The following is a 25,692-nucleotide window of genomic DNA, read 5'->3' on the forward strand; positions in this document are numbered from 1 at the left end:
TCAGATCCTCACTGAAGGGTGGGATCTGTTGGAAATGGGGATAATGAAGATGGAAAAGGGTCCCTCAGGGTTTGCATCAGGATCGGGGAGGTTGAGGGGTGGCTCTGGTGCCACATCCAGGGGCACAGACACCATCCCAGGGGTCCTGGGGACCCTGGAGGCAGGATCAGGCCCGAGTTCCCCCCCCAGGATGCAGGATGGACACACGGACACCCCGATGGCTGCTGTGGGCACTGTCAGACCCTTCCTATTCCCTGTGTCCGTGTCTGTGTGTCTGGAGCTGGGATCAGGCCTGAGTCCCCCCTCAACCACCTTCAGGGCCTCCAGGGGTGGAGATGGAGGCTGGGATACACGGACAACGGGGAGCAGGGATGGCTGCAGGGCCTGATGGACACACGGACAGGGCACGGACAGACGGACACAGGGGTACGGAAACTGCTGGGGTTTGAGTGGGGCCTTTGGGGCAGGACCTGGTGTAGGGGGGGGTTATGCGGGGTTGAAGGAGGTGTCCGTGTGTCTGTCTGTGCCCCATCCTTGTGTCCGTCTACACATCCACCCGTCCCTGCATCCATCCACACCAGTGTCCCTGTGTCCAGCTGTCCATGCGGCCGCAGCACAGCCCCTGCTCCCCCCCAGCAACAGGGCCGCATGGACAGAGGGACACCGGGACAGGGTCTGTGCCCCTGCGCACACGGACAGTCACAGCCGCGCTGATCGATGGGCGCGTGGACAAGCGCCCGTCCAGCCTGGTGCGTGCACGCGGATGGGCACAGGGACCGTTCCAAGGCCAGGTGGAGGTACAGACAGACCCACGTCCAGCGGGACACACGGACAGTTGCCTGTCCTTCCGGACACATGGATGAGTGGAGGGACAGACAGACACAGCTGAATGTGCCGCATTCAACTTGAACCACGGGTGGCTGCAGGGCCTGCGGGACACTAGGCCCAGACAGACAGACGGACACCTGTATGGATGGTTGGATCCAGCTGGACAGACGGACAGGAGCGTGTTCAGTTGGACACAGGAGGGGGTGCTCACTGGCTGGACCAGGCAGACAGACGGACACTTGCATGTCCAGCTGGATACATGGGTACCTGTATGCGCAGCCAGACAAACAGACAGACCCCACGTACCCGCAGTCACCTCCTCAAGCCATTGGCGTAAATTCCCTCTCCCACCCCAAAACCTGGACCTTTTCTGCCCCATTCACAAGCCCTGGCTCCTGACACACGGGCTGGGGCAGAGCGGGATGGGCAGTGGCTGGTCTGTCTGCCCACCCATCCATACAACCGTCCGTCTGTCCCTGCCCCCAGTCTGTGTGTCCATCCCCACCCTCTGGGAGGGTGCTCAGGCCAGATCCCAGCTCCAGGCACACGGATGAGCACAGACACACGGACCATGGGGGTGGTGGGGATGGGTCCGATCCTGCCCACTTGTGGCTTCATGGCGGAGCCATACACGAGGCTCAACATCCATGCCCATGTCCATGTCCACACCGTGGTGCTGCGGGGGGGGCCTCAGGCCTGATCCTGCCTCCAGGACCGCCCCCCCGTTGGGGTGTCTGTGCCCCAGGATGAGCCTGGAAATGGCTCTGGAGCCCTGGATCCCCTCATCCATCCCTGTGTCCCCCCTGTGCCAGCAGCCCCATTCCCAGCCTCGAGGGGGACAAAAGGCACAAGGGCTGGGGCTGGAGAGAGCACGGCCCCCCCCAAACACTGACACAGAGGAGGGGGACCAAGGTCCCCCCCAAACACTGACACAGAGGAGGGGGACCAAGGTCCCCCCCAAACACTGACACAGAGGAGGGGGACCAAGGTCCCCCCCCCCGCATTTAGCCACCCCAGGGCATCCACATCTTTTCAATCTCATTTTTTACCAAATCTGCTTGATTTTAACCCATTTGCACCAGCAATATCAATGAACTGAGGGGTTCAGTGGCTCCCAGCATTGAACCATTCCTAAACCAGAGCCCAGCGTCGGTTTTGGGTGTAAAACCAGTGGAAAAGTTGAATCCTGCTGCTTGGGTTTAACGCTGGTGCTTTAAAGCAGGAAATTGGCATTTTGAGTCATTGTGATATTAAAAGCAGGAGGGGAAAAATGGCAACTTTTGGTTTCCAAGCCCCATTTCTGGGGAAAAAATCAAGAGATTTGGGTGATTCTGCTTCCAGTACCTCCGATGGTTTCAAACCCAACCCCACCGCGGCCGAGGGAGCACAAAGGGGCGCCGAGTGTTTTGTATTTTTTAATAAAGTTTGTAATCCAATGGACACACAAAACAAAACTGGAGGAAAAAAAACAAAAAAACCAACAAAAAAAAACAGAAACCAACAAAAAAAAAATAAAACAAAACCGGGAAAAAAGAAACCAGTTCCATAAATTAATAAAGTGTTATCGGGGGGGGGTTGGGGAAGGGGGGGAAGTCTTTGTACAAGTGTAAAACACTTCCACAGCGGATGAGGCGGGGGGTGGTTAAATGAAGCACTTACAAATGGGTGACGATACAAAGTCTGAGTATGAAAATAAGATTTTTTTTCTCTGAAAACACGTTTTTTGTTTTGTTTTTGCCTTTTTTTGTTTTGTGTTTTTTTTTTTTTTGTCGTTTTCTCTTTTTTTTCTTTTTTTGGCACAGATTAAAAAAAAAATGTATGTCGTGGGGAATCTGAATTTTCTTTTTTTCCTTTTCTTTTTCTTTTTTTTTTCCTTTTTTTGTTGGGTTTTTTTCCGTCTTTTTTTTAAAGTCAGTATTATATATATTTATATATATTATATATATATTTATATATACACACACCCACTGAGTTCTGCATATCCCACCGGGAAGGAAACAAAAAATCTCTCCCTTTCGCGTTGTGTTTGAGGGCTTTTCTGTCTATTTTCTCATTTTCGTTGGGTTTTCGTTGGGTTTCGCAGTGTAAACTGTACATCCCAGATGAGGAGAAGACGCTGCAGCGGGAGGCGAGCGCAGGAGAGGAATCACATCCAGAGCGGAACGAAAACCAGGGATGGGGAGGAGGAAGAGAAGGGCTCAAGAAAACCAAGCGATAAAGTCAACTGAAACCAACTCAAGCGGAGGGGGTGATGTGTGAAATGCTCCTTGACCCACAGATCTCGGCGGAAGGCCCCAGGTCCTGCGTTTCCAAGTCCACGGCGCGTTTCGATGTGTGTCAGGAACATCCAGAGCGTCACAGCGTGTCTCCAACTGTGCAAAGGTCCGAGTCACTCATTTAGTGCAAAGGCAGTTCAGGTTCTTTTTTATTTTATTTTTTTTTTCCTTTTTTTGTTAAAAAAAATAAGCCATCCTTTGTCTTTTTCTTTTTTTTCTTTTTTTTTTTCCCCAAAAGGAGGCACGGGAACCCCAAACCAGGTGCCTGCTGAGTGCAGCCGTTGTCCATAAGCTAAAGCAATATGTAAACATCCAGGGGAGCAGCTCCCCAGCGACAGTTTGATCAGGGCAGGAGGCTGGTATCTGGCAGCATTTTCTTGGTTCATTCCTTTCTCTCTTGCTTTTTATTTGTGTTTTTACCAGAATTCTCTTTTTTCTGGGTGGTTTTGGGGGCTCGTTCGGGGTGGGTTGGTTGGTTTGTGGGGTTTTTTTTTTTTTGCTGCAGGGCCTTGGAAGAAAGAAAACAGAAACGACTCAAAAACTCAAACCCGACTCGAGTCAGTGCGCGGCGAAGGGCTCACACGGAGGCGATGACGATCATCAGGTGAGGGGAGATGTTGGAGATGCTGGCGAGCAGGTCCGGGGCCAGGCGGGAGAGGTGGCTTTCCGAAAACTCACAGGGTGGGAAGATCTGCAGAACGTAGGCAGGCTGCGAGGAGGGAAAAACACGGATCAGGGCGGGCGGGGGGGATAAACAGGTGGGATTTGGGTGTTTAAGGGCTCAACCGGCACTACTGTGCGCAAAAAGGGATGCTGTTGGGTGTGATTCCCAAGGAAGGGAGTTTTTTCCATGCCAGGGATCATAAGACCTGGCTGGTTTTATCAGGAAAGGCAGAAAAGTTCCCATTAACCATTCCAGCGCTGATGGGTCATTCTGGGCTGTTTACACCCAGGGAACACGTTCAATCTGATTCAATGCAGCAACACACCCGGAGTAAATGTTCCACATCACCCAGTATCTTGTCTTTAGGTGGCCAAGAGCAGGAAATCCCTAGATATCCTGGAAAAATCAGGATACAACAACAAGGGCTCTACTTCAGAAGAGCTGGAAAATGGGCTTGGTTTGGTTTGGGCTGGAGCAGCAGTGAACAGACATTTGGGGGCTTTGGGGGATCATCTTCAGTAACTACATCCATTATATTGGTGTGGCTTTGACTGGTGATGTAAGAAGCCAGCACAGTAGATGTGGGGGATTTAACACCAAACCAAGCAGCTCAACTACACCCTTAAGCAAAGACAGGAAGGCCGGATACATCCCATTGCCTATCGATGTAGTTTATCTACAGCATTCCGGGGCTTTTCCTGCCCGTACCTGGTTAGAGCCGGGGTTGGGCACGTTGATGATTCCTGCAGCCTGCTTGGCCTGCAGGTAGCTGATGAACGCAGCCTTGAGCGACTCTGTCTGATTCACCACGTCCTCCTGGTCTCGGCCACAAGGCAAGGCCAGCAGCAAGCAGTAATCACTCTCCACCTGGAAGAAGATACACTCATGAAGGCAGATGTTTGCTGGGAATGGGCCTCTTCCTGACACACATCCATTATCCGCAGTGGAAAATCCTCTCTCTGAACTCCTACCAAGTTACAGCAGACGTGCTGACAGCTCGGCCAGCCCAGGCCACGGTGAAAAGGACTGAAACCCAATTTCCACAGCCCTGAATTCCACTTCCCACCTTAGACTGCTGGAGGCAGCAGGAATTTGTTCCAGGGCTGAGGGATGGGTGACTTCAAAGGCTTCCCACCTCCACCATTCCCTGATGTACCAATGCAATAGTCTGTATCACACACTCTCTGGGATGCAGGAATCACACACAGCTCGTACCGGACCCCCAAAATAACGTGACAAAAGCAACGAACACCCGAGTTTCTCTCAGTTTTGTTACCCAGCTGGTTAAGACCAGCCCTGTTTTCATCACACAGTTTTAGATGTCCCCAAACACCCGTCCCAGCCCCTCACCATCATCCTGCGGGCTACTCCCTCCAGCTGCGAGGCTTCGAGCCGCATGCGCTGGGCGATGCGCAGCGGGGGTCCCCCCTCGGGCGCTGGCAGCGACCGGTGAGCCAGGACGTTGTTACCCGAGACAAAGTGGAGCTGAACAGCGGCCGTGTCGTTCTTCAGAGCCAAGAGGCCCTGCCAGACAATGGGGTATTTCTGGGAAGAGAGGAGAGGGAATATTAAATACAAACAAAGGACGTGGAGCTGTTGGAGAAAGGCCAGAGGAGGCCATGGAGATGCTGCGAGGGCTGGAGCAGCTCTGCTCTGGAGCCAGGCTGAGAGAGCTGGGCTGGGGCAGCCTGGACAAGAGAAGGCTCCTGAAGGGGAGACCTGAGAGCAGCTCCAGTGCCTAAAGGGGCTGCAGGGAACCTGGAGAGGGGCTTGGGACAAGGGCCTGTAGGGACAGGCCAAGGGGAATGGCTTGAACCTGCCCGAGGGGAGACTGAGATGAGCTCTCAGGCAGAAGCTGTTCCCTGTGAGGGTGCTGAGGCGCTGGCACAGGGTGCCCAGAGAAGCTGTGGCTGCCCCATCCCTGGCAGTGCTCAAGGCCAGGTTGGACACAGGGGCTTGGAGCAAGCTGCTCCAGTGGAAGGGGTCCCTGCCCGTGGCAGGGGTTGGAGCTGGGGGAGTTTTAAGGTCCCTTCAACCCCAAACCAGGCTGGGATTCTACAATCAATGGTGCCTTATTGTGAGACTCTCATAAATGTGGCTAAAATTCACCAGGGAGAGAAACAGCCCAGAAAGCTGACATCATCCATCTCCTTCTCTACGACAAGAGAGGTCAGTTTTGGTCCTAGAGACCAAGCTCCACAGAACATGATTATTTCTCCCTGGACAAGGAGCACAAGGCTCCCTGGCCAGGACAAGAGGACGGATCGATACTCACCGTCAGAAGCTGAACCATATCCACAGGTCTCTGCGACACAGGGTGAGGAGACGGCTCCTGTTTGAGAGCAGACTGGGGCTCGGGGCGATTGAGGGGCAGCCCCGGCGGCGCCCCAGCACCTGACGTTGTTGGGATAAACATGGATTGCTTGGGAACAGCCTGGGGTTGGTGCGGTGACGGAAGCTCCTGCTTGATTGAAATGGCCACAGGCGAAGGGTAGGAGGTCTGGCCCGTGTCTCCTTGTGCCCTCTGAAGGTGGACGTGAGGGTCTATCTGCGCTGCATGCCTATTTACAGTGGGGTGGTGACTCGGCTCTGGCCCTGCTCCCGCTGGGCCCTTGGGATCCTGAGGGATCTGAGGGGTCTTGCTGCGAACTGGCTGGCTGGGGTGCGAGTGTTCGCCCTCCGACAGACCCTGGGAAGCAGGCGGTGGGGAGACAAGCAAGGTTTTAGGCAATGGGCATATCAGAACTTGTTCATTCAATGATAAAGCTGCCAGGACATCAGCAGATCGCTGGTGGAGAAATCTGGGTCTCCACAACACAGTATCAACCCCATTCCAAGGCCACCCCAGCAGACTCTTACCCCTGAGAGCTGAAACCACAGCGCCTGAATCCTGCCCTGAGCCTACTCTTAGCCACAGCATCCATCCAAGGATGTCTGACCTATGCACTACCTCAATGCTGACAATTTTTCCCCCAACACCTCTATGTCTAGAAACCTGCAGGCAGCTTCACACCTCCCAGTTTGAGTCCTAGAGTGGTCCAGAAAACAGGCTATTTTAGCTTCCTCTAATGCTGAGCAGCTTTCAAATCCCACTTCCAAACGCAAGTGGCTCCTCTTGTGCTATGAACTGGAGCAGGGCTTGGAGACTAACCACAGAGAGCTGAACCCAGCTCCTGAGGCCACGCAGAGCCATGCCAGGGCTGTTAATAGCTCAAAGCACTGCAGGTTTCGGGCAGGAGGAGGAGGTAGGTTTGGATCTCTCACCTGAGACGGGGTCATGCTCCGGGAAGGCAGCCCGATGGGCGAGGCACCGGGGAACTGAGGGTGCCCGAGCTGTGCCGCGGTGTGGTAGTTCCTCATGTCGCCGTACACGGACCGGTAGTCGTGAAAGGAGCTCCCCGTGGGGTGCATGATCTGTACCCCGTGGGGTACCACCACCGGCTGCGACAGGGGCAGTCCAGGCAGCTGGCTGCTGGAGGGGACGCTGAGGAGCCGGGGTTCGCTGTGCGGAGAATGAGCCATCTTCCCGTCCGAGGATTTGGGCGTCTCCTTGCCAGGCTGGGGGGTTTTACTGACAGGAGGAGTCTTCACAGCCCCTTCGGGCGTTCGGGATTGTCTCGTCTCCGAGTGGTGCTCGCCCACCGCAGCCATGTGTGGGTGCATGATCATCCGCACGTCCCGGGGCACGTTGTACTGGTCGAGCCTGATGCTCGTGGGGTGCATACGGTAATCCGGCTGCATCACCAGCACGTCGGACTGGACGGGGGCTGGCCCTCGGCACACCGTGGTGTGGTGGTAGTGCATCTCCTCCTCGGGGGGATGCTGAGAGGACAGAGGAGGCATGACAATGTCTCGTATTGGAGCTGGCTGGGGCGTGCTGGATCGTTGCGTTTTGATCTCTATCTGGGGTTGCAGAGCAGCTCGGGGGGAGTGGAGCGCTTCCGGGCGGATGCCATAAGGGATGCTGGAGAGAGGAGGGGTGTTCATCCTCACCTCACCTTGGGACAGATGGCCGAGGGACACAGTCTGCGTTACGCTGTGAGGGGGCATGATAACAGATTGCTCGGGATGCATGCTGGATATGTACTGGGGAACGGGAATCCCCGGTGCCAGCATGACCGGGGTGCTGCTGGATAACGCCGGGGATGAGGTACTGCCAGGGTGACAAGCACGGGGGAACGGTGACGGCGAGTGCCCGCTCGTACGTGGTGAATGCGGCTCCTGTTTGGTGACCCCCAGGTGGGAGATGGCCCGGTCAGTCGGGGTGCTGGGTCCCGAGCTGACGTGGTTCGCTTCCGAATGCATCTTCCCAGAGAGGGAAGGGTGGTGAGGACTAACCCCAGGACTCAAGTTGGAGGGCTGCAGAGTCTTGGTCTCCACTTTCAGAGCGGCTGGGTCAGAGAGTTTCTTGTTCACAACCATCTGGTTATGGACGAGTACGGGTGGAGTGTTCACAGTCTGTGTGAGGACTTTCCCAGGCTGAGACGCTGGAGTCTGGACAGAAAGGTGGGACGAGTCGGACTTCTCCTGTTTAATGGAGGAGATGACGGGTGACGTGTTATAAGGTTGTGTGCCTAGTACCAAAGAAGAATGGGTGGAAACAGTCCCGTAGCCTGCCGACGTCTGGGAGCCTTTCGGCGTTGGCTGAGATGGCGTGACGGGTTCCTGTTTAATCTGAGACTTGGACACAGACTGCTGAAACTCGATATCCACAGCGCTGGCTGGGGGGATCTGGCTGATCTTGGCACTAATCCGCTGAGGGCCTTCTGTCTTCTGCCCCGAGTAACTCAGGAGCACTACACCTTCCGAGGTGTTCACCCGCAGCCCCGGACTGGAGCCAGTCTCTACAGGCCTCTCCTCGATAATAGACATGGACCCCGGGTGAAACCTGCTGTTATCATTTGTGCTTGGCCTCTGCTTAAATTTCGGCGAGGGAGCGTTGACCAAACACGTCTGCGTTTGGGGAGCCTGCTTCACCAAGGTGATCCTGGGAGCCTCCTCCAGATCCACACTGTGGGGCATCCTGCTTATAACAGAAGTGGCTTTGGGAGCAATCACTGTGCTCATCTTCTCCTTCTCACTAAACACTGGTGCCTCGGCCACCGGTGGGTCCAAGGCGTTGGTGATGGGAACTGCTGGCTTCTCCTCCGAAACCGGCTTTATGGCCTCAATGGCGGGGTGGAGAGGTGCCTCCTCCAGACAAGGCGCGCTCACCGGCTCGGCGTGCGTCGTCGTCACATGTGTGGAGGTTATGCTTGTGGCTGAGACATACTTGGGCTCCATGAGGATCTTCCTCAAAGTGCTAGAGTTTGTGTCGATATCAGATGCCTTCGTATCCGGTGGGAGAGCAGGTGGGGGCGTGGAACGGGCACGGGGCTCCTCGTGCCTCACCATCCACTCTGGGACCTTGGCAGCGCCAGAGTGAAGGGGCACGATGGTGGCGGGCACTGGGGTAGGCAGCTTGGCTGCTGCCGCGGCCGAGGGGACGGCAGCAAGGGCGGTGTTTGGGGCACTCGGTGGTGTGATGGGCACGTTCTCCATAGGCGACCGTATCTTAAACCCGCTCTGGCTGCCCTCCTCGAGGGGGACCGGTGGGGAGGCCAGGTCCAGAGGAGCTGGAGCTGGTGCTTTTGGAGACGGGCTGCTCTCAGCAACAGCTTCGTGTGTGGCCACGATGTCAGCGGCTGCAGCCTTGCCTGTGTCAGAAGTACTTGGCTCCACGGACACCTGAGCCACGGCTTTTGTTTGCTTCTCCTCCTTCAAGACTTCTTCAGGCTTTGCCTTGACCTCGCTGGCGCTGGCGGGGGGTGACTTGCTCTGCAGCCTCTCCGGCTCAAAGGTGTTGACTTCAGCAGCATCCCCCTTCCTGCCCGTGCTCTTTTTGCGTCGCTGCCGTGTGTTTTTCTGACGGCCCTTTTCCTTCCGAGCAACTTCAGCCTCCTGCAAGGTCTCTGTCTCCTGCGCAGAGTTGGAGGATTCGCTGAAGCTGACTTCAGTCTCCTTGCTCTCTGCTTCTACCACGGATGGGGCAGAGCTGGGAAGCGGCTGCACTGCAGGCTCCATGACAGCCTCAGTTTCTAGGATATTATTCACTGCCTGATCCGTCTCGGGCTCCATCTCCTCCTGAGGGGACGGCAACGCCAAGGGCTCGGTGGTGATTTCAGCTTCCGATTCAGCAGGATACGTCGGGGGTGCAGGAAAACTTTCTGTCTCTCCAGAGATATCGTTAATGATGGAGCCGATGGCTGCTGCCAGCTCTGTTTCACTGGCCTGATGCGCGGGTTTATCTCCCTCCTCCTCCTGACGAACTTCAGGCACATCTGCCGGTGGCTCTTTGTAGGCAGCAATGGACGGAGGAGTTTCGGTGAGCTTTGCGATGTTCTCCACAGCCTGCTCCAGTTCAATCTGTTTTGCCAACTGGGCAGCTTCGGGGGACTGCTTGGGTTCTCGGATCACCTCCTTTTCCGTTTCTGGGAATGAATCTTCTACCTCATTCTTAGCAAAATGAGGTGCCAAGATGTCCTCTTTCGGGGGGCTCTTCATTTTGGCTGGTGACACCGCCACCGGCTCTGCCTCGTCCTCAGTCGGCCGCAAGGCGCCCTTGACTTCATCCACGTTGAGGCGTATTTCCACGTTTTTGAGACACACGGATGCTTTGTCTACAACAGTTTTGGTATTTTTGTACCTTCCCCTTTTGGATTTCGTAACCTTTTCTGGTGCCGACTTCTTCTCAATGATCTCAACCGTGGGGATTTCCAGCTGGGTTTTCTCCACATCCAGTTCTTTCCTGTCACGTTTCTGCTCACTCGCTGCCGGCTCTTTCTCAGTCACTTTTGCTTTATTGCCGTTGTCACCAACACTTGATTCCTGACCGCTCCTTTCAGCAGCATCTTCCGATTCAGCCGATGCATCAGCTTTCGGTTCATTCTTCCCCTTCTTCCCCTGTTGGCTGGCTGCAGCTGAGGAGTGACTGTGTGTTAGCTTCTGGGACCTAGGAGACCTCCAACCTTCGGCAGGCTTAGGAGCTTCCACAGCATCTTTAGCATCAGTCTCCTCCACCTCCTGCTGAACTGGTTCTGTCTTTATTGGAGAGATGTCCTCCTCTGGCTTACGGCGGGTTTTTGGAGGTCTTCCCCTCCTGGGGGTCGTAGGAACCGTTGTCGCTGCTTCCTGCGGCTCCTTTTCCCCTCTCTTCCTGGTGGATCGAGTGACCTCCACAGAGTCCTTCACTGGAGACGGGCCTTCATTGTCCCCCGTGGTAGCATAGACTGACCTTACGTTTCTGCGCCTGGTCCGGCCTATAGGCAAGCTTGGCTCCACGTTTTCTGGCTCTGCAGCAGAACTTGGGGATTTAGCAGCGTTCCTCGAAACCTTCTCGGCCTCCACTTTCAATTCAGAAAGCTTCTGCGTCTCCCCGCGAGGAGAGCTCGACCGCTTGAGCTTTTCACGGTCAATCCTTTCGCTCTTCCTCGTGACAGGCTTCTCCAGGACATTAGCTGCAGCCGACTGCACGGGAGTCTTGGAGCGTTTACTCTTGTAGGACTTCTTATCTTTTACCACAACCGGAGTTTCGACTTCCATATCATTGTCAGACACAGGCGGCAGGACCTCGGCAGCCACCTCCACCTTCTGACTCACACCAGCATCGGCGTTGGCAGAAGGTGGAAGATTTTCTTCTTTAGATTCAGCAGCTTCCTCGGACTTTGGAACCAGCTTGGGTGGAGGTGGAATTAACTGGGCAGCTTCAGGTTCTGGATCTACACTGTCTGCTTGGGAATATGAAGATCCAGGTGTAGGAGGCTTGGTATCCAAGTACGAAGGGTGCTCTGTTGCCACAGCGTCTTCCTCCGGTGCCAGGGTTGTAGCAACAACTTCTTTACTGGCTTCTACAACTGGCAGGGGTTCTGTTTGCTCAAGTGGTTCCATTTTGACAGGAGCAGCAAGTTCAGGGAAAGGTTTTTGCTCCTCTGCTGCACAGGCAGGTTCAGAAGCTTTTTCTTCTTTTACAGAAGCTGTTTCCACCACTACCTTTTCATTCACTACCTTCTCAGAAGCAACTGGTGCTGGCTCCTGCGGCAGGACAGTGACCGAAGAGGGACTGACCACTGAGGGAGTTTTATGTTCTGGTTCTTTACTGTCAGGAACAGTGTCTGGTGTTTTCGGACGGTTTTCTTTATCTTCCTGTTTTTCCACTTCTTTTGGTTTCTGATCTTTCTCTTTTTCTTTCTGCTGCATTCGTGTCAGTTCAATAAATCTACTGTGGAAGAGAACCACTGGCTCTTGCACCAGGTCAGCCGTGCTGTTGGTCCCATCGGAGGAGGACTGTCTCCCATACAATCTACCAGAGATGAAGTCGAGATCATCATCTTTTCTCTCTAGGTGCTGCAGGCGTTTGGAGTCCTGTTCGAAGATTGAACTATGCAAAAAACGAGAAGCAAACAGTTCCTGTCTCTCTTGTTCCTCCTCTTTATGATCTTCCTTCTTATCGTCCAATTTTCCACCTTCTGAATCAGTCCTGATCTTTTTCTTTTTCATATACCAAGATGGAATAGGTCTGGGAGCCGAGTCAACCTTCTCTTTGTCTTTATTGTTTCTAAAACTAGCAAATCTTGAATCCCAATCTAGAAAGGACCAGTTTTCTTCTCTGGAGGAAGACAGCGATTTAGCTCTTTCAAGCAAGGCCTTGGTGTCTGGTGTGATTGTCTTGTCCAATGCAAAAGAGTAAAATTTGTTTCTTTCTAAAGAACTTGACAGTCTTTCCTCTCTTTCACGTAACTTCTCTTCTCTGTCCCTTAATAAAAAAGACAACCTGGAACTCTCTAACAAGGACGAGGTTTTTGGGGAATGGGACTTGTTTTCACTGTCATCATCTGAATCTGAAGGCACCTCCCCAGGCTCCAGGTCTCGGATGGAACGCTTGCGTATGCTGTCTCTCTTGACGATGCTGCTTGGAAAGCTGATATCGACTCTCCCAGGCTCCTGCTTCACTTGCGTTTCCCACCTACTCGAGTCCTCTTCAGAACTCAGTACAGAGAGTTTTATTTTAGCCATTTCTGCCATCTGCTCCCTTCTGCTGGAATCATAAGGATTGAATTTCAGCGAGTCCTCCCTCACAGTCATGCTGGAGTATGAAAGACCCTTTTCTTCTATTTTGGGTGACTCTTTGGTTTCCTTCAATGGCATTAGCCTCGGAGAATCGAGTGTGTCGTCATCTTCATGGAACGGGAAGTGTCTGATGCTAGGAGAACAGGATGTCCTCTCAGAGTCCTCACTCACCTGACGAGAACTTCTGTAGTTCCTCTCTCTTTTAGTGCTGATTTCAAAGTCAAACTGGTCAGTCTTTTTCCTTTTACTTGGTGGAGAGTCATCAGTGACGTCTTGCGGTGGTTTTCCCACCTCATGGACCAAGCTCCGTCTTTCATATTCATCCACATCTTTCTTTGGACTGCCGAACTTCTCCGACTTGGCGATCTCCATTTCCAGCTGCTGTTTCAACCTGCGACTCTGCTCCATTTGTTTCCTGTAGCTTTGCGTGTGGTCGATGTCAATGCCGATTTTCTCCTCCGTATCAGTTGACTGAGGTTTCTCTTGGCCAAGTTTATGGTCAGGTGTGTCTTCAGGAAGACTGGAGTAATTTTTCCTTGTGTCCTCTCTCTCTGTTCCTTGATCATCTAGCAGCTGTACCTGCTTATGCTGCGGTTTTACTGGGTTCAGTTTTTTAGCAGAGAGTTCCTGAACCTCTGCTGGTTCATCGGCTGCCTCCATGAGCCTCGCCTGCAGATCCAGGTTGGGACGCATGCCGATCCCACCAACATTAAGAGTCTCCTGTATTTCTTTAGGGCTGGTAACGGGAATAAGTCTTTCCAGTTTGAGTTTTTTAGATTCCCTTTTAAGCATCTCCTTCCTCAGGGGTTTTCTCTCCAATTCTCCTTCCCTTAACATGGTCGCTTCTCTAGATGAAGCCGTTGCGTCAAGCTGCTTCTTCAAAACCATGCGTGCATCTTCCTCATCTTGGCTGCTTCTTTTTGCTTCCAGTTTTTGCCTGTCAGGCTTCGGATTTGCATCGGCAAAACGCCTTTTACGAGCCTCCAACTTGTCTAAATCCACCGCATTGCCCCCCTCAGAAGTTTGCTCTGCCTTCAAGTGCTTTTTGGGTTTCATTTTTCCCTCCTTATCCACAACTTCTACGTGACTGGCAAGGGCTTTCTCTTTTTGTACCTTGGTTCTGGCAGGTTCCAGTTTAGACTGATCAGACTTGGTTTGCTCAGCTTGAGATGTCTGTGTTTTCTGCTCAAGAAGCGGGGACTTCATAGTGTCGTTGTCAAGCTTTGCTCTCAGTTTCTCCAGGGCAGGCTGATCAATAACCTTCCCTTCCTTTTCTTTTACTCGGGTCAACACGACGCAGGGCATTAGTTCCAGGCGGTTTTTAGCTGTCCCTTCTTTGTCACCTCTCTCTTTACTCTGTTTACTGTTACCCTTCAGTTTTTCAGGGCTGGGCTCTCTCTCATTCTCCTGATCCGTTTCGGAAGACTGAGAGCTGGGTGAATGGATTTTTGCTTTCCGTTTTTGCTTATCAGTCTTTTCCTTTTCCAGTTTTTCTGGCTTTTCCTTCCTCACCAGGCGTTTCTCCTTGTCCACCCTCTCCTGGTCGAACACCCGCTCCTTCTCCGCCTTCTCGTTTTTTGTGTAACGTTCCATGCGGGCTTTGTCAAGTTTGTCGTATCGTGGGGGGGACAGAGAGCTGCAGCTGCCGCTGCGATCCGATGACCTGCTGTAAATCCTCCTCTCAGAATCACTCTGCAGCCGCTCAGACTGCGACGGGGATGCTCCGGGGCTCTGCGGGCGCCGGGAGTGCGTCGGGCTCTGGCTCCGCTCAATGGGTCTCCGTTCGTGGTCTCTGTCCCGATCGGATTCAAACCGTTCCCTCTCCCGCTCTCTCTCCCGTTGCCTGTAACTGTACTCCCTTATGTCCTGCTCGTAAGGATCGCCCCTGTAATCCCTGTACTCGCGTGGGTCGTCGTAGTAGCGTGGGTCATAGTAGTCTCCTTGGTAGGGATCCCACTCTGCGTAAAATTCTCGGCCTCGAGCTGGGTATTCTCGACGAGGATCTTCAGGATACGTCCCCGGAGTCCGAACAGTCTCGTAGTAAGTACGATCAGGGGCGTACTCGTAAGATCCTCTTCGCTCATCTCTGCTAAATATGAGAATAAACAAGTTAGTCCTCCTCAACTGTGTTTTTTGCTATGTAGGAGAATCATTTTATGGCAGTTTCTTTGTATAGAGGCAACTGTATAGAGCTGCACACAGAGGTTTAACAAGTGTGCAGTGGATTACATATTTTGTGAGCTTACCAAGTCACTGCTGCATTTCTGCCAAATTCGAATGTATTGTTAAATTAAGGTAAAACCTATGCCCCTGTGTATAGTCCAGCACGGTGAAGACCATCCCCTCTCAAGTACCTGAAGCCTACCTCGGAAAAGTTGAGTCAAATCAGAACTCAAGGTTGGAACCTCTCCATTAGTAAGCAGTAAAGTGGTAATAAGATTTCTTTAAAAACCCTAAACCCTGTAAGTGAGGCTATAATTCCAGAACCAGCTCTTTCTCTGCATGTGCAATGCTGACGTTGCCTATTTACAGTAAGACCAAGTCAACAAAAATGAGCTCAGGTGAATTCATGGGAAGCACTCAGCAAAATAACTCAAGCAATTGATGTTATTACCTCAACACCTCCAACAGCAAAAATAAGCCATTTCTAACCCTGAATGTGCCTCTCTGGCGGAGGGCTGGCAGCGAGCTGGTGCTCCCCTTCTCCACCATTACAGAGGGCACACTGTTTCACACACGTTTACTTGGCTTCACAGTTTCTGATTACATTAAAAGCTGACAGCTCTCAGGTGTCAAGAAAGGGACAAACTTGAAAAAGAATGCTAAGAAACAAAACATGGAAGACTACAACCTCATTCTGCAAGCCAAGTGGGATGTTGTGAAAGGCAGCTGTGAAGTTAAAAGGATTAATCATGGGGTTTGTTTACGGTTTTGTTGGGGTTTTTTTCCCTTTGGGTCCCACTGAGACTGGCTACAAACACAACCTGAGAGAACCTGGTGAGAGCAGATCATAGTGTCATGCAAGGGAGTGCGACGTGCCAGGAGGTCAGAGGAGGACCAGGAGATGTGGAATGACAAGATCAACTGCAGAGCTCACTCCATCACCCTGGGATTCATTATTCCTAAGTATCTTGTAATTATTATGTGAGCATAACGATGGAAAAGGAAAACCAAGACTAACATCTACCCAAGTACGACGTTGCTCCAGAGATCAGCATTCTACACAGAATTACTTCACAGCAGAGACAAGCCCAGGTGACTCCTGCATGTTAAAAGACATCTGATAATGCACTTCTCTTTCCTGAATCTGGGGTAGCTCAGAGGAAATCATTACCGACTGCTTGCTGGTGCATTCCAACATCTGGCAAGGACTGGGGAAAGCACACATTTATTTGCATTACACAAATCCTGATTGCCAATTTCCAAACCCTTTTCACTTTTAAATCCAGCAATTTTGCATGTAAGTTAGATCAATCTATTTTGCTGCAAAAACACACTGAACTGATCTAACTCACAGGTATAATCAATGTCCCAGAATCATGGAATGGTTACGGTTGGAAAGAAGCTTAAAGCTCACCCAGCTCCAACCCCTGCCACGGGCAGGGACCCCTTCCACTGGAACAGCTTGCTCCAAGCCCCTGTGTCCAACCTGGCCTTGAACACTGCCAGGGATGGGGCAGCCACAGCTTCTCTGGGCACCCTGTCCCAGTGCCTCACCAGGGAAGAATGTCTACCTACTGACTAATCTATATCTACCCTTACATCATGCTGGGCTTATGTAAAGCAGAACCCTAAGAACTAAGCCAGCCCCTGAAGGTAATAAAACACAGATGTTTTATTCAGCCACTGGAGAAAACTGAAGCACAAAATGGGGACTGCTGCTGTGTCAGGCTGCTCCCAGCCAGGGACTGCAGAAATAAGTGGCCTTGCAGGGGACAGAACCCTTCAGCATGTGCAAAACTGCCAGACACCACCATGGCAGATGCTACAGAAGGGCGCCAGCACAGAACATGTCTGTCATGTCAAACAGCATAAAAAATAAATAGAAAAATAGCTGCAGCCTCACCTGTATGTCATTACTTTATCAAGTTAACAAATTAAACTGTTGAAAAGGGGTAGGTGGAAGACCAAATTTCACTCTCTGCTCAACACATGAGCAACAGTAGTTTATCAGACTCTATATACATTGTTAACATACATGTTTCTCTTGAGGAGAAGATCAACTGTTCTTCACATTCCTGAGAAGTGATGAATGACTCACAACTGTGTCCTGGTGACCCATCAAAGTAACTGGATGCTAAATATAGAGATCACAGACAGAGCCAAACCCTCCACCCCAGTATGAATTTCAGTACCCACTACACTGCAGCTGTGTGATATCCTGCCTGCCTCTATCTGCACCCTTCCAGTCTGACCACCTAGATTTGTTTAAAATAGAAGTATTGAAAAGGTAAAAGACATCAAAAATATGCTAAAATCTTCTTAATAAAACTTTAAAGAAAGTCTGTTTGCAGTTAAAGACGAGGGTGGAAAGGAAAAGACTGCAATGAAGATGTTGACACATGCCTTCTTTCTGCCAGCATTTCATAAAAATCTCTGATATCTTGACCCGTTTTCTCCATGGAATGATAAAACGCCAACTGACTTTCTCGATTTGCAAAGTCCACCTGAAAAATAAAGGGTAAATCATGTTCAGTGAGAGAAACATCCCATTTTTGGCAACATTTCACTGCCTCCTGCAGCCTGAAGGTGGAAGCAGAACTGGGAAGTGGGGTAATATTTAACAAAACCCATGTCAAACGCTCCTCAGGAGTGGCCCTGCTCATCCCCAGGAGTAAAGACCTTCCTCTCTTAACTCAGTGAGGCTGTGTGGAGCTTTGTAACTACCTCCTTACTAGGGCATGTTGTTCTAGCTGCCACACCAGAAGCTTCTGCGCAGTAAACCAGCAGGAAAACACACGTTATTATCGTGGTATTGACGTTTTCAATACTACGACTCCAATTACAGTTCCAAAGTCCTTGTTATTGTGGTATTGACGTTTTTAATACTACGCTTCAAATTACAGGTCCAAAGTCCCTTTTATCTGACAGCAGGTCAGCACTGACCTATTTCAGGCTCCGTGCTATTTGCTCAGGGTTATAGAGCAAGGCAAGAGCAGGGATGGGAAAGGAACCAGACCTCCTGAACTGCAGCTCTCTGTTCTAGCTACTCAGAGTTAATGTTTTCTAGACAAGGGTGACAATATTAAGAAGCTAACAGCATAGCTGATGCAAAAGACTCAGGATTAGAATGAATTTAGCAATGTGTACGTCACATAATGCAGTATTTTTAACATTCTAGCTTCTTTGTTTTTAATCAGCCTAGACTCTGTGCAACCACAGCAGCAGAGCACAGGCATACGTTCAGTAAGGGTGTTGCTTATTCCAAAGTCACTAAGTAGCAAGACCCACAAACACAGGATGTGAAACTTCTGAACGACCACACGTTTTATTGCATATAAAGGCTCCTCATATTCAACCACCACGCTTAGAAGCTGCAGTATATCCAACTCCTAACCCCAAGGGGTGTGAGGTTGCTAATACACCAGATGAGGTTGTGAGGTTGTTAATACACCAGATGAGAGACCATGCTTGAAGTCACTCTTTAGGAAAGAAGAAAGGAGGAGGAAGAAGATAATTCAGAGGGTTGGCCAACACCTCATGTCCCCAGTTAGTGCAACTCATGGGACAGTCATAACAGGTATTACCACAGTCACCCAAATCCAAGACATCCCTGTAAATATGAAGTGCTGCTCCAGGAAAAAGTACTTTCTACTTATTTTTTTAAATAGTGTTTTTAATTATTACTATTTTTAACCTGTTACAAGGAAGAAGCCGCATCACAAGAGCAGACTGCATGCTGGGGTTGCTGTACTCTATGATGGGCATGTAAGCCACCATGGGTCACCTCGGCCAGGTCGAGAGCCTGGACATCAGCATGGAGCAGTTGAAATTGGAGCAACTCACCCCCTCCAATTCCACTTCTCTAACTTGAAAATGGACAAAAGTTTGCCTTGGATTGGGGTAAATGCGGTAGTAACACGGACACCAACACTCAGGAGCTCAGAGAGACAAGTTCAGTGAAACAAACGGCAGAATACTGGAGAAGGCTTTATCTAAGTAACAGTTCAAGATCCCTGACATCTTGATAAGCCGAGTATAAAAAATAATTTAAGCCTTTGAAGCCTGGGACATGTGTCCCACTAAGTATTCCTGTTGTCTGGCAGTCTGCAAATGCCAGCGTTTAAGGGGGAAGGCCTAAATGCAATTTGTTTCTCTCTTTTTTGTTTGGTTTGGGTTTGTTTTGGAGGTCATTCTGCACACCTTAATTTTATTCCCACCGATTTTCCTCCCCTTGGTCTCTTTTACAGCTGCTTGTGCATATTCAATCTCATTGTAGAGAACCAGGGCCATGCCTTTTAAGCGGTCAAACACCACCTGTAAAAAACAAAAAAACAAAACAAAAACCAAATAAGAGCCTCATCCACAGGACTTAGTGTCAGTCCCAACAAAATCCTAAGTCATGAGGATACCAGTAAGGAGGTAATTTTTTTTAGCAAGGTAAATTTTTCCAGGCTTTTCTGATGAGGCGTATTGTAATGAAGAGACAATAAAAGGACACGGGACTGCTTTGAATTGTGGATATTGTGGCTTGAGGTATATTATGCCTTTATTTTGTTTTTCTGTATTTTACTTGTAACTTTTGTCCTTTGGTGACTGAGTTTCGTAGTTTAACTTTGATTATTTTTAAGTTTCTAAAAAAAATTCCAATGTGTTTTAGGGGGGAAAAAAGGTAAAAGGAACATTTAATCCCAAAACGGAAACAGTTTTTGTTATCAGTCTGCGGTACCACTCATCAGTTGCTCAATTGCCAAATGTTAGCTTCCTTTACAACATTAACTTGTTATTCAAGCAACAACAGCTACAATCAAGAAAGTCAAGACTGCAACAGAAACCCACAAAAATCCTTGCAGGAGGCAAGACCCTGATCCTGTGCAGATTTATGCACGTTGCTTGGCTTTAAGCACATTCATGTCCGACAGATATACAAGGGACAAGTCATGTGCTGAAGTTTAAGCACATGTGTAAATCAGTGGCAGCGACCCACAGTGGGGCAGGTAATACACTCCCACTTCATGATATGGGCAGGCTGCACCATCCTTGGCTTTCTCTTCTTGCAGGTACTCGTCAGTGGGACTATCCCAACTGCCTACAAAAAGTCATTTTTTGGCCTGATGAGGGAAGAAAAAAAATGGTATTTATGTCTAATTATATCATTAGCGTGAGTGCAACTATGGAATTCAACTGTTCCTCCTTCTGAAGCAATTTTGTTGGGGAGAGACTGTACTGCACAAGAGCAACAAATGGTTTCCAATACTTGTTATCTCGGCTCATTCAAAATACTTTTGGTTGTTATTTTCCAAACACCAGAAGCAGCTGCTCCATGTGTTGGATCAACCCGATGCAAAGCTGCAGAGCCCCAAGAGCCAGATCACACCCCAGAGAGAATTGCTCTACCTGAGCTATAAAGCCCTGGACAGTCGGGGTTGAAAGGACAGGATGGGAAGAAAGGAAGACAGTAACAACTTCAAACCACACACCAAAGCCTCCCACCTACCTTCACCACAGGCCCGTATCGGCAGAAATGTCGGGTTAAATACTGATCTGTGACGTTGGTAGAAAGCCCATCTAACCACACGCAGTTTGTAGGCATGCTCTTCCCAAACCCCAGCTGAACACAAAAAGGCAAAACTTCCATCAGTACAATTCACAAGAGTTAAAGTGACTGAACAGAACACACCTAATTATGTGCAGAAAACTAAAGGCATTTGTATGGGTTTTCTAAAATTAGCACCTCGTGCAGGTGCAAGACAAAAATCAAATAGCAATTAATGAAAATAACTCTGCATACTTAAACAAATACAGTGTTTGACAACATTCTGCTTTCCTACAATTTGAACGTATCTGCAACGTGACAGGTTGATAGCTCTGGGGACTGACAGCCTCTGTTCATCATCGGTACTGGTGCAGCTTCCCAGTACAGCCTCGCCAGACATGGACCACCAAGGCCAGGGAATGTCAGTCTCCAAAGTCTGGGTTCCTTGCTGAGGCAGCCAAGAAAAATGCTGACTAATCCCAATTATGGTGGTGGTTGAAAGCATCATGCTCTGATCTGACCTACTCATTAAAAACCATCTTACTTCCCTAAACTATGCTGCATAGGCAAACTATTATCCTGTGATGCTGTAAAGGAAAGGAACAAGAAGGATGCAGCCCATGGGAGGATTTCTTTACCTTGAGCCGGTTATTTCCAAGATATTCCCCATCCATCTTCTTAATGGCTTTACACACACTTGCAATATCACAGTACTGCAGGAATGCATACTGAGGAACACCATTCACCTTCTTAATGTCGATATCCTGGGGAAAAAACACACAACAGAACAATTGACAGTCAGCAAAAGGACATTCCATGGTGTCAGATCTATGTGGACTTTTTCTAGAGACACATGGCACAGAAAGCAGTCTTTAATTAATATTTTCTTCAGAGAGAGGATTTAAACAATAGTAGACACTGTTCTGCTCCATCTCATTCAATGTCAAACCCAAATCCTTACTTAGGCAAGGAAAGCTCTTCATAATACAGATTTAAATCCAACCCTGCAGAAGTTAAGCCTGACCTGATCAACAAACAGCAGCTTTAGATTGTTAATATTATGTCAACAAGAGACAACTCAGAATAGAAGAAATACAGATTAATCTTTGCTTGTAAAGGCTCAAAACAACCTGCTCTGATCCTCATTCCTGAGCCAAGAGGCGAGTGGGGCTCCTTTGCCAAATAAACATGATCCATCCTGTTCCTAGAAACGGAAAGTGGTGCTGGGCTCCTCTCCTGAACCAATGTGGCCGTGGCACTGACATAGCAAAAGCAGAAAAGATCCTCAGCTTCCATCAGTGCTGGTATTTGATCCTCAGCCGCCACAGGCGCCTCGAGAAGGAAGTGCAGTCACGAGGGAGCTACCAAAGCCTAATAAGGGCTCATCTGAATCGATTTAAAATGCCAGCAAGCTTGGAGCTGACATTTGGTTAACATTCAAGCTCAGCACTAGTACTGGCAAATGTGCTGAAAGCCTCGGAACAAACTCATGATATTATGATTCATTCTGAGCTGAAAATAGAAGGTGGTGTGTTTCGTTTTATTTGTTTATAGAGCACAAGCTTCCTTTGTGAGCTCCATGCCAAGGCCAGCACATGGCTCGAAGCACAAAGGTTCCCAACATCCAGGACAGACTAATTTCATGGTTAATAAATTTAGGGACAAGGCAGCAGTTTGATATGGTCTCACCCAAGAGCACTTTATCTGGGAGAACAGAAGTAAACAGGAAGATTTACACAACTACTAAGACTTCTATAGCCCCAGCCTAATGATTTAAGTGGCATTCTAACAGAGGACTAAATTTCCAAGTGTCTGAAGCAGCACAATCACAACCATGGCAAATTATACCTGACCACTCACCCTGGGCAAGCCAAGTCCTTCTGACAGGCACATAAAATGTCATTACTTTGCTCCTCAGCCATCGGAAGGGTTGTAAAGCTGATGCCTTCTGCATCTGAGCTTGCAAGTTCTGATGGAAACTGCTCGAGGCAGCACTGCTGCCCAGTTCTGAGCATCAATAATGCTGACAGGACACAGTGTTTCTCAGAAAAGCCAATTTACAAGACAGTGCACTACTACTGATAAGCATTTTTACCAGGACAGAGTTTCTGCTTTAACATTAGTAAAGGTTTAAGCCACAAACACTATGTAGATTCATAAATCAGTGCTGGTGTTGAGGATGCAGCAGAGGCTCAATGCACAAGAGCTACCAGACATCAGAAAATGCTAAATCCTGTGTTTGTCCACATCGTATGAGGAAGCACACACCCCCTTTGTGAGGGGAAGTATGTATGTGTGACTCAATGGTTACAGAAGTATTTCAGAGCAGAGTAAGGCACAGCATGCTCATAAGCAGCTACAGCTGCCAGTGAGCACATCAACTATTGGTGCTGAGGCCTGGATTCAATTAAACTGACTGTGGGTAGCTGCTGCACGTCTGTGGAAAATTCCTCTTCAATGCAACATTGGTCTGACTTGATAGAAAGTGAGAAGGAGGAGAAAGAGGAGAAGGAGGAGAAGGAAGGGATGACTGCTTCTCTCATTCAGACAGGCTTGCTCATAAAGAAACTCCAAATCCCACAAGTGTCATCACTAATCCATCCACCCTGTGCCTCTTCTGCCCTGCTGTCGGGACACAGACTGTGACAGCTCATAGCCGCTTCCACATACAGCACCTAAACCCTCTGTTTCAGAGACCAACAGGAAACCTAAGACTTCATCGAGTTGAACTGATTCAACATGAAAATGACACCAGGTGTATTTTCAGCCCAACTACCTCATTGGGCTTTTCTACAAACACTGAGATAGCAGAATACAAGTGTCTTGTGAATGCTCCCAGGATTAAGTCATCCCCTCAACACAAGTGTGCTGAGATTTCACTCTAAATGCAAAGAAAAGCTTCCAGGTGTATTCCAGCAAGATGAACGACTCAGATCACCATATAAAAACTGATTTCTCTGTTGCTGATGCTCAGATTTACCACTGTCTGGAGCATTTTACAGGTGTGTACGGGAAGGGGAGGCAATGCCCTGCAGAGCACAGAGGCCTCACGTACCACTATCCCACCAAAGCGCTGGAAGATGTTGCGGAGGTCGTGGTAAGTGGTTGTTTTCTCCAGGTTGCCGATAAAGAGGGTTCTCGTTGCTTTCGGGTGGAACTCATCTATCCTCTCATCCAAAGGACGAAATTCATTCTCACTTTCCGTTTCTAGAAGCAAAAGAGAGCAAGACATTTGTAATGCAGGGAGGGGTTTGTCATGTGGGCTTGCTTCATGCTGATTTGCTTGTTCAAGTCTACTTCCTAACGAGCAGATACGATCTGAACCAGAGTACCCCATGTCTCTGACAGAACTACGCAGTAACTACCTTGTGAATTGTTATTTATGTGCAATGTGAGATCTCTGCATCACACCACTGGGGAGTGCTAAGGAATTTGAGCACCCTGGGGTGAAAGATGGCTGCATTCTCCAACTGCTTCCCCAGAAATTCACTCTTTTAACAAGTATTAGTGCTGGAATGCATGAATTCAAGTAAGGCCTCACGGTACTTGGGAAACAGCACATAGAAAAAGTTTGTTTTCGCAGATCAACTTTTAAACAAGCAGTTGAAGGACAGACTGAAAACTTCACCACATGCTCAGTGCTGGAGTGTTCACTGGTTGGTTTTTTGGGCTATGCTGCCTTGGCCTCAAAACTGCAGCCATCATTAGCTGGTTTAATTAAAAGCAGAAGAAAACAAGCGTGTGAGGACTCAGTGCTGTGCTTCTGCTCCACTGACACATGGAAGACGAGGTTGTTTCTTCCAGCAGATCCCACTATTTTGAGAGGATGGCAGGTTTCCTTCTCTGAGGTTTAAGACTGGAACTCTCTCCCTGTTTGACCCAAGAGCAGCCACTCCTCTTGCTCTGGTTTTGGTGTACTTCCCAGTTTCTTTAAAATACATTTCTGCTGCCTCTTTACGACAGCCCATGAATGAGCCTAGAGCAGCCACAAGCCCAGTGCAAGCAGGGCATGAACATTACCTGGTCCTATCCAGGCTGTGACTTCAATCTGCATGCCAAAGAAAAGTTTTCCTTTTGAGGCATTTAGTGCTTTTTCCTGGTCCTCCTGCTGCCGGAAGAACACCAGTCCATACCGCTCCTCAGAAGCCCCGTGAATCTGCACCGACGTCACCTTTCCATACTTCTTGAATTCATGGAAAAGTCCATCTTTAAGGCTTGTATCTAAACCAACAAATAAACAAACATAGTTTTTACCAACTTAGCAACACCACAGAAGACATGAAGAAATCTGATCTTCCTTCTGAAGTGGGACTTCCCCCGGTTTAACCTGAACCTCAGTGTTTGCAGAAGTGCTTTGTAAGTTTAGATACTCATTCTGCCAATGTCAAAAGCTTCTGGCCAGTCTTTCTCTGTGCCTTGATTTTTAAACCTAAGAAACCACAGACACAAGGTTTTACATCTCTGAAGCTTGCAGTGTAAGGTTATTACTTCTAAGAGACACCCAATTCAAGACGAAGAAGAGCTAAACAACATTACTTCGTTAATAATCCCACATGAATACTGCGTAGAGCAGTTTTCCAGTGCTGGGATGAGGGACCTGGACACAGCATTCAGCTCAGTCAGTTCTGAATGGTAACCAAGCAGATTGCTCAGGTTTTGCAAAGTCTGACTCACAGCCACAGAACCTGCCTGGGATGTGCAGGGTACTGACCTCAGCGGCATGCCACTTGAAGGAGTGAGACAGAAATAAAGTCTATAGAAAGACTATTAACACTGTGGGGTTTGTTGCTCACAAAGTTCATGTGTATTATTTTAATTCAGGCAGTGGCCTTCACATGACAACTGCTTTACAAGTGATCTCATGCTGGTTATTTCCATGGGATCTCTCCTACATCCAGCACAGGGAACACAGAGTGATCACGTGCACTCCTCAACGAGTGCTTTATTGCATTATTTACCATTCAGTGCCATTATGAGTATACTCCTGGGGCTTTATGGCACTCAACACTGACAGAAAGCCCTCAAGTTTTTAAAAGTATAACTGAAAGAAGAATAATAAATGTTCATAAATAACAATTAAAACAGAAACTGAAGCAGGGGGAGGATAAATGATCTGAGTTTTA

General features: G+C 49.3%; 1 protein-coding gene across 4 annotated transcripts in view; it reads right to left on the bottom strand.

Annotated features, from left to right (window-relative positions):
- Positions 1-3,080: 3,080 nt before the first annotated feature.
- Positions 3,081-25,692, bottom strand: part of SPEN (spen family transcriptional repressor) — a 67,333-nt gene continuing 44,721 nt past the window's right edge. For 2 of the 4 annotated variants that reach the window (XM_065696498.1, XM_065696496.1), the window contains exons 5-15: positions 24,590-24,790; positions 23,625-23,776; positions 21,208-21,333; positions 20,531-20,644; positions 19,237-19,350; positions 17,440-17,540; positions 7,033-14,962; positions 6,044-6,457; positions 5,119-5,313; positions 4,477-4,635; positions 3,081-3,813 (exon numbers count right to left, since the gene is read on the bottom strand). In XM_065696498.1, coding sequence (XP_065552570.1) covers positions 3,682-3,813; positions 4,477-4,635; positions 5,119-5,313; positions 6,044-6,457; positions 7,033-14,962; positions 17,440-17,540; positions 19,237-19,350; positions 20,531-20,644; positions 21,208-21,333; positions 23,625-23,776; positions 24,590-24,790 — 9,638 coding nt within the window. In that variant the 3' untranslated portion in view covers positions 3,081-3,681. The remainder of the gene's footprint in view (positions 3,814-4,476; positions 4,636-5,118; positions 5,314-6,043; positions 6,458-7,032; positions 14,963-17,439; positions 17,541-19,236; positions 19,351-20,530; positions 20,645-21,207; positions 21,334-23,624; positions 23,777-24,589; positions 24,791-25,692) is intronic. The other 2 variants (XM_065696497.1, XM_065696499.1) reach the window with 2 other exon arrangements.

This window comes from Lathamus discolor, chromosome 16 (assembly GCF_037157495.1).
Source record: "Lathamus discolor isolate bLatDis1 chromosome 16, bLatDis1.hap1, whole genome shotgun sequence".
Classification (NCBI taxonomy): Eukaryota; Metazoa; Chordata; class Aves; order Psittaciformes; family Psittacidae; genus Lathamus; species Lathamus discolor.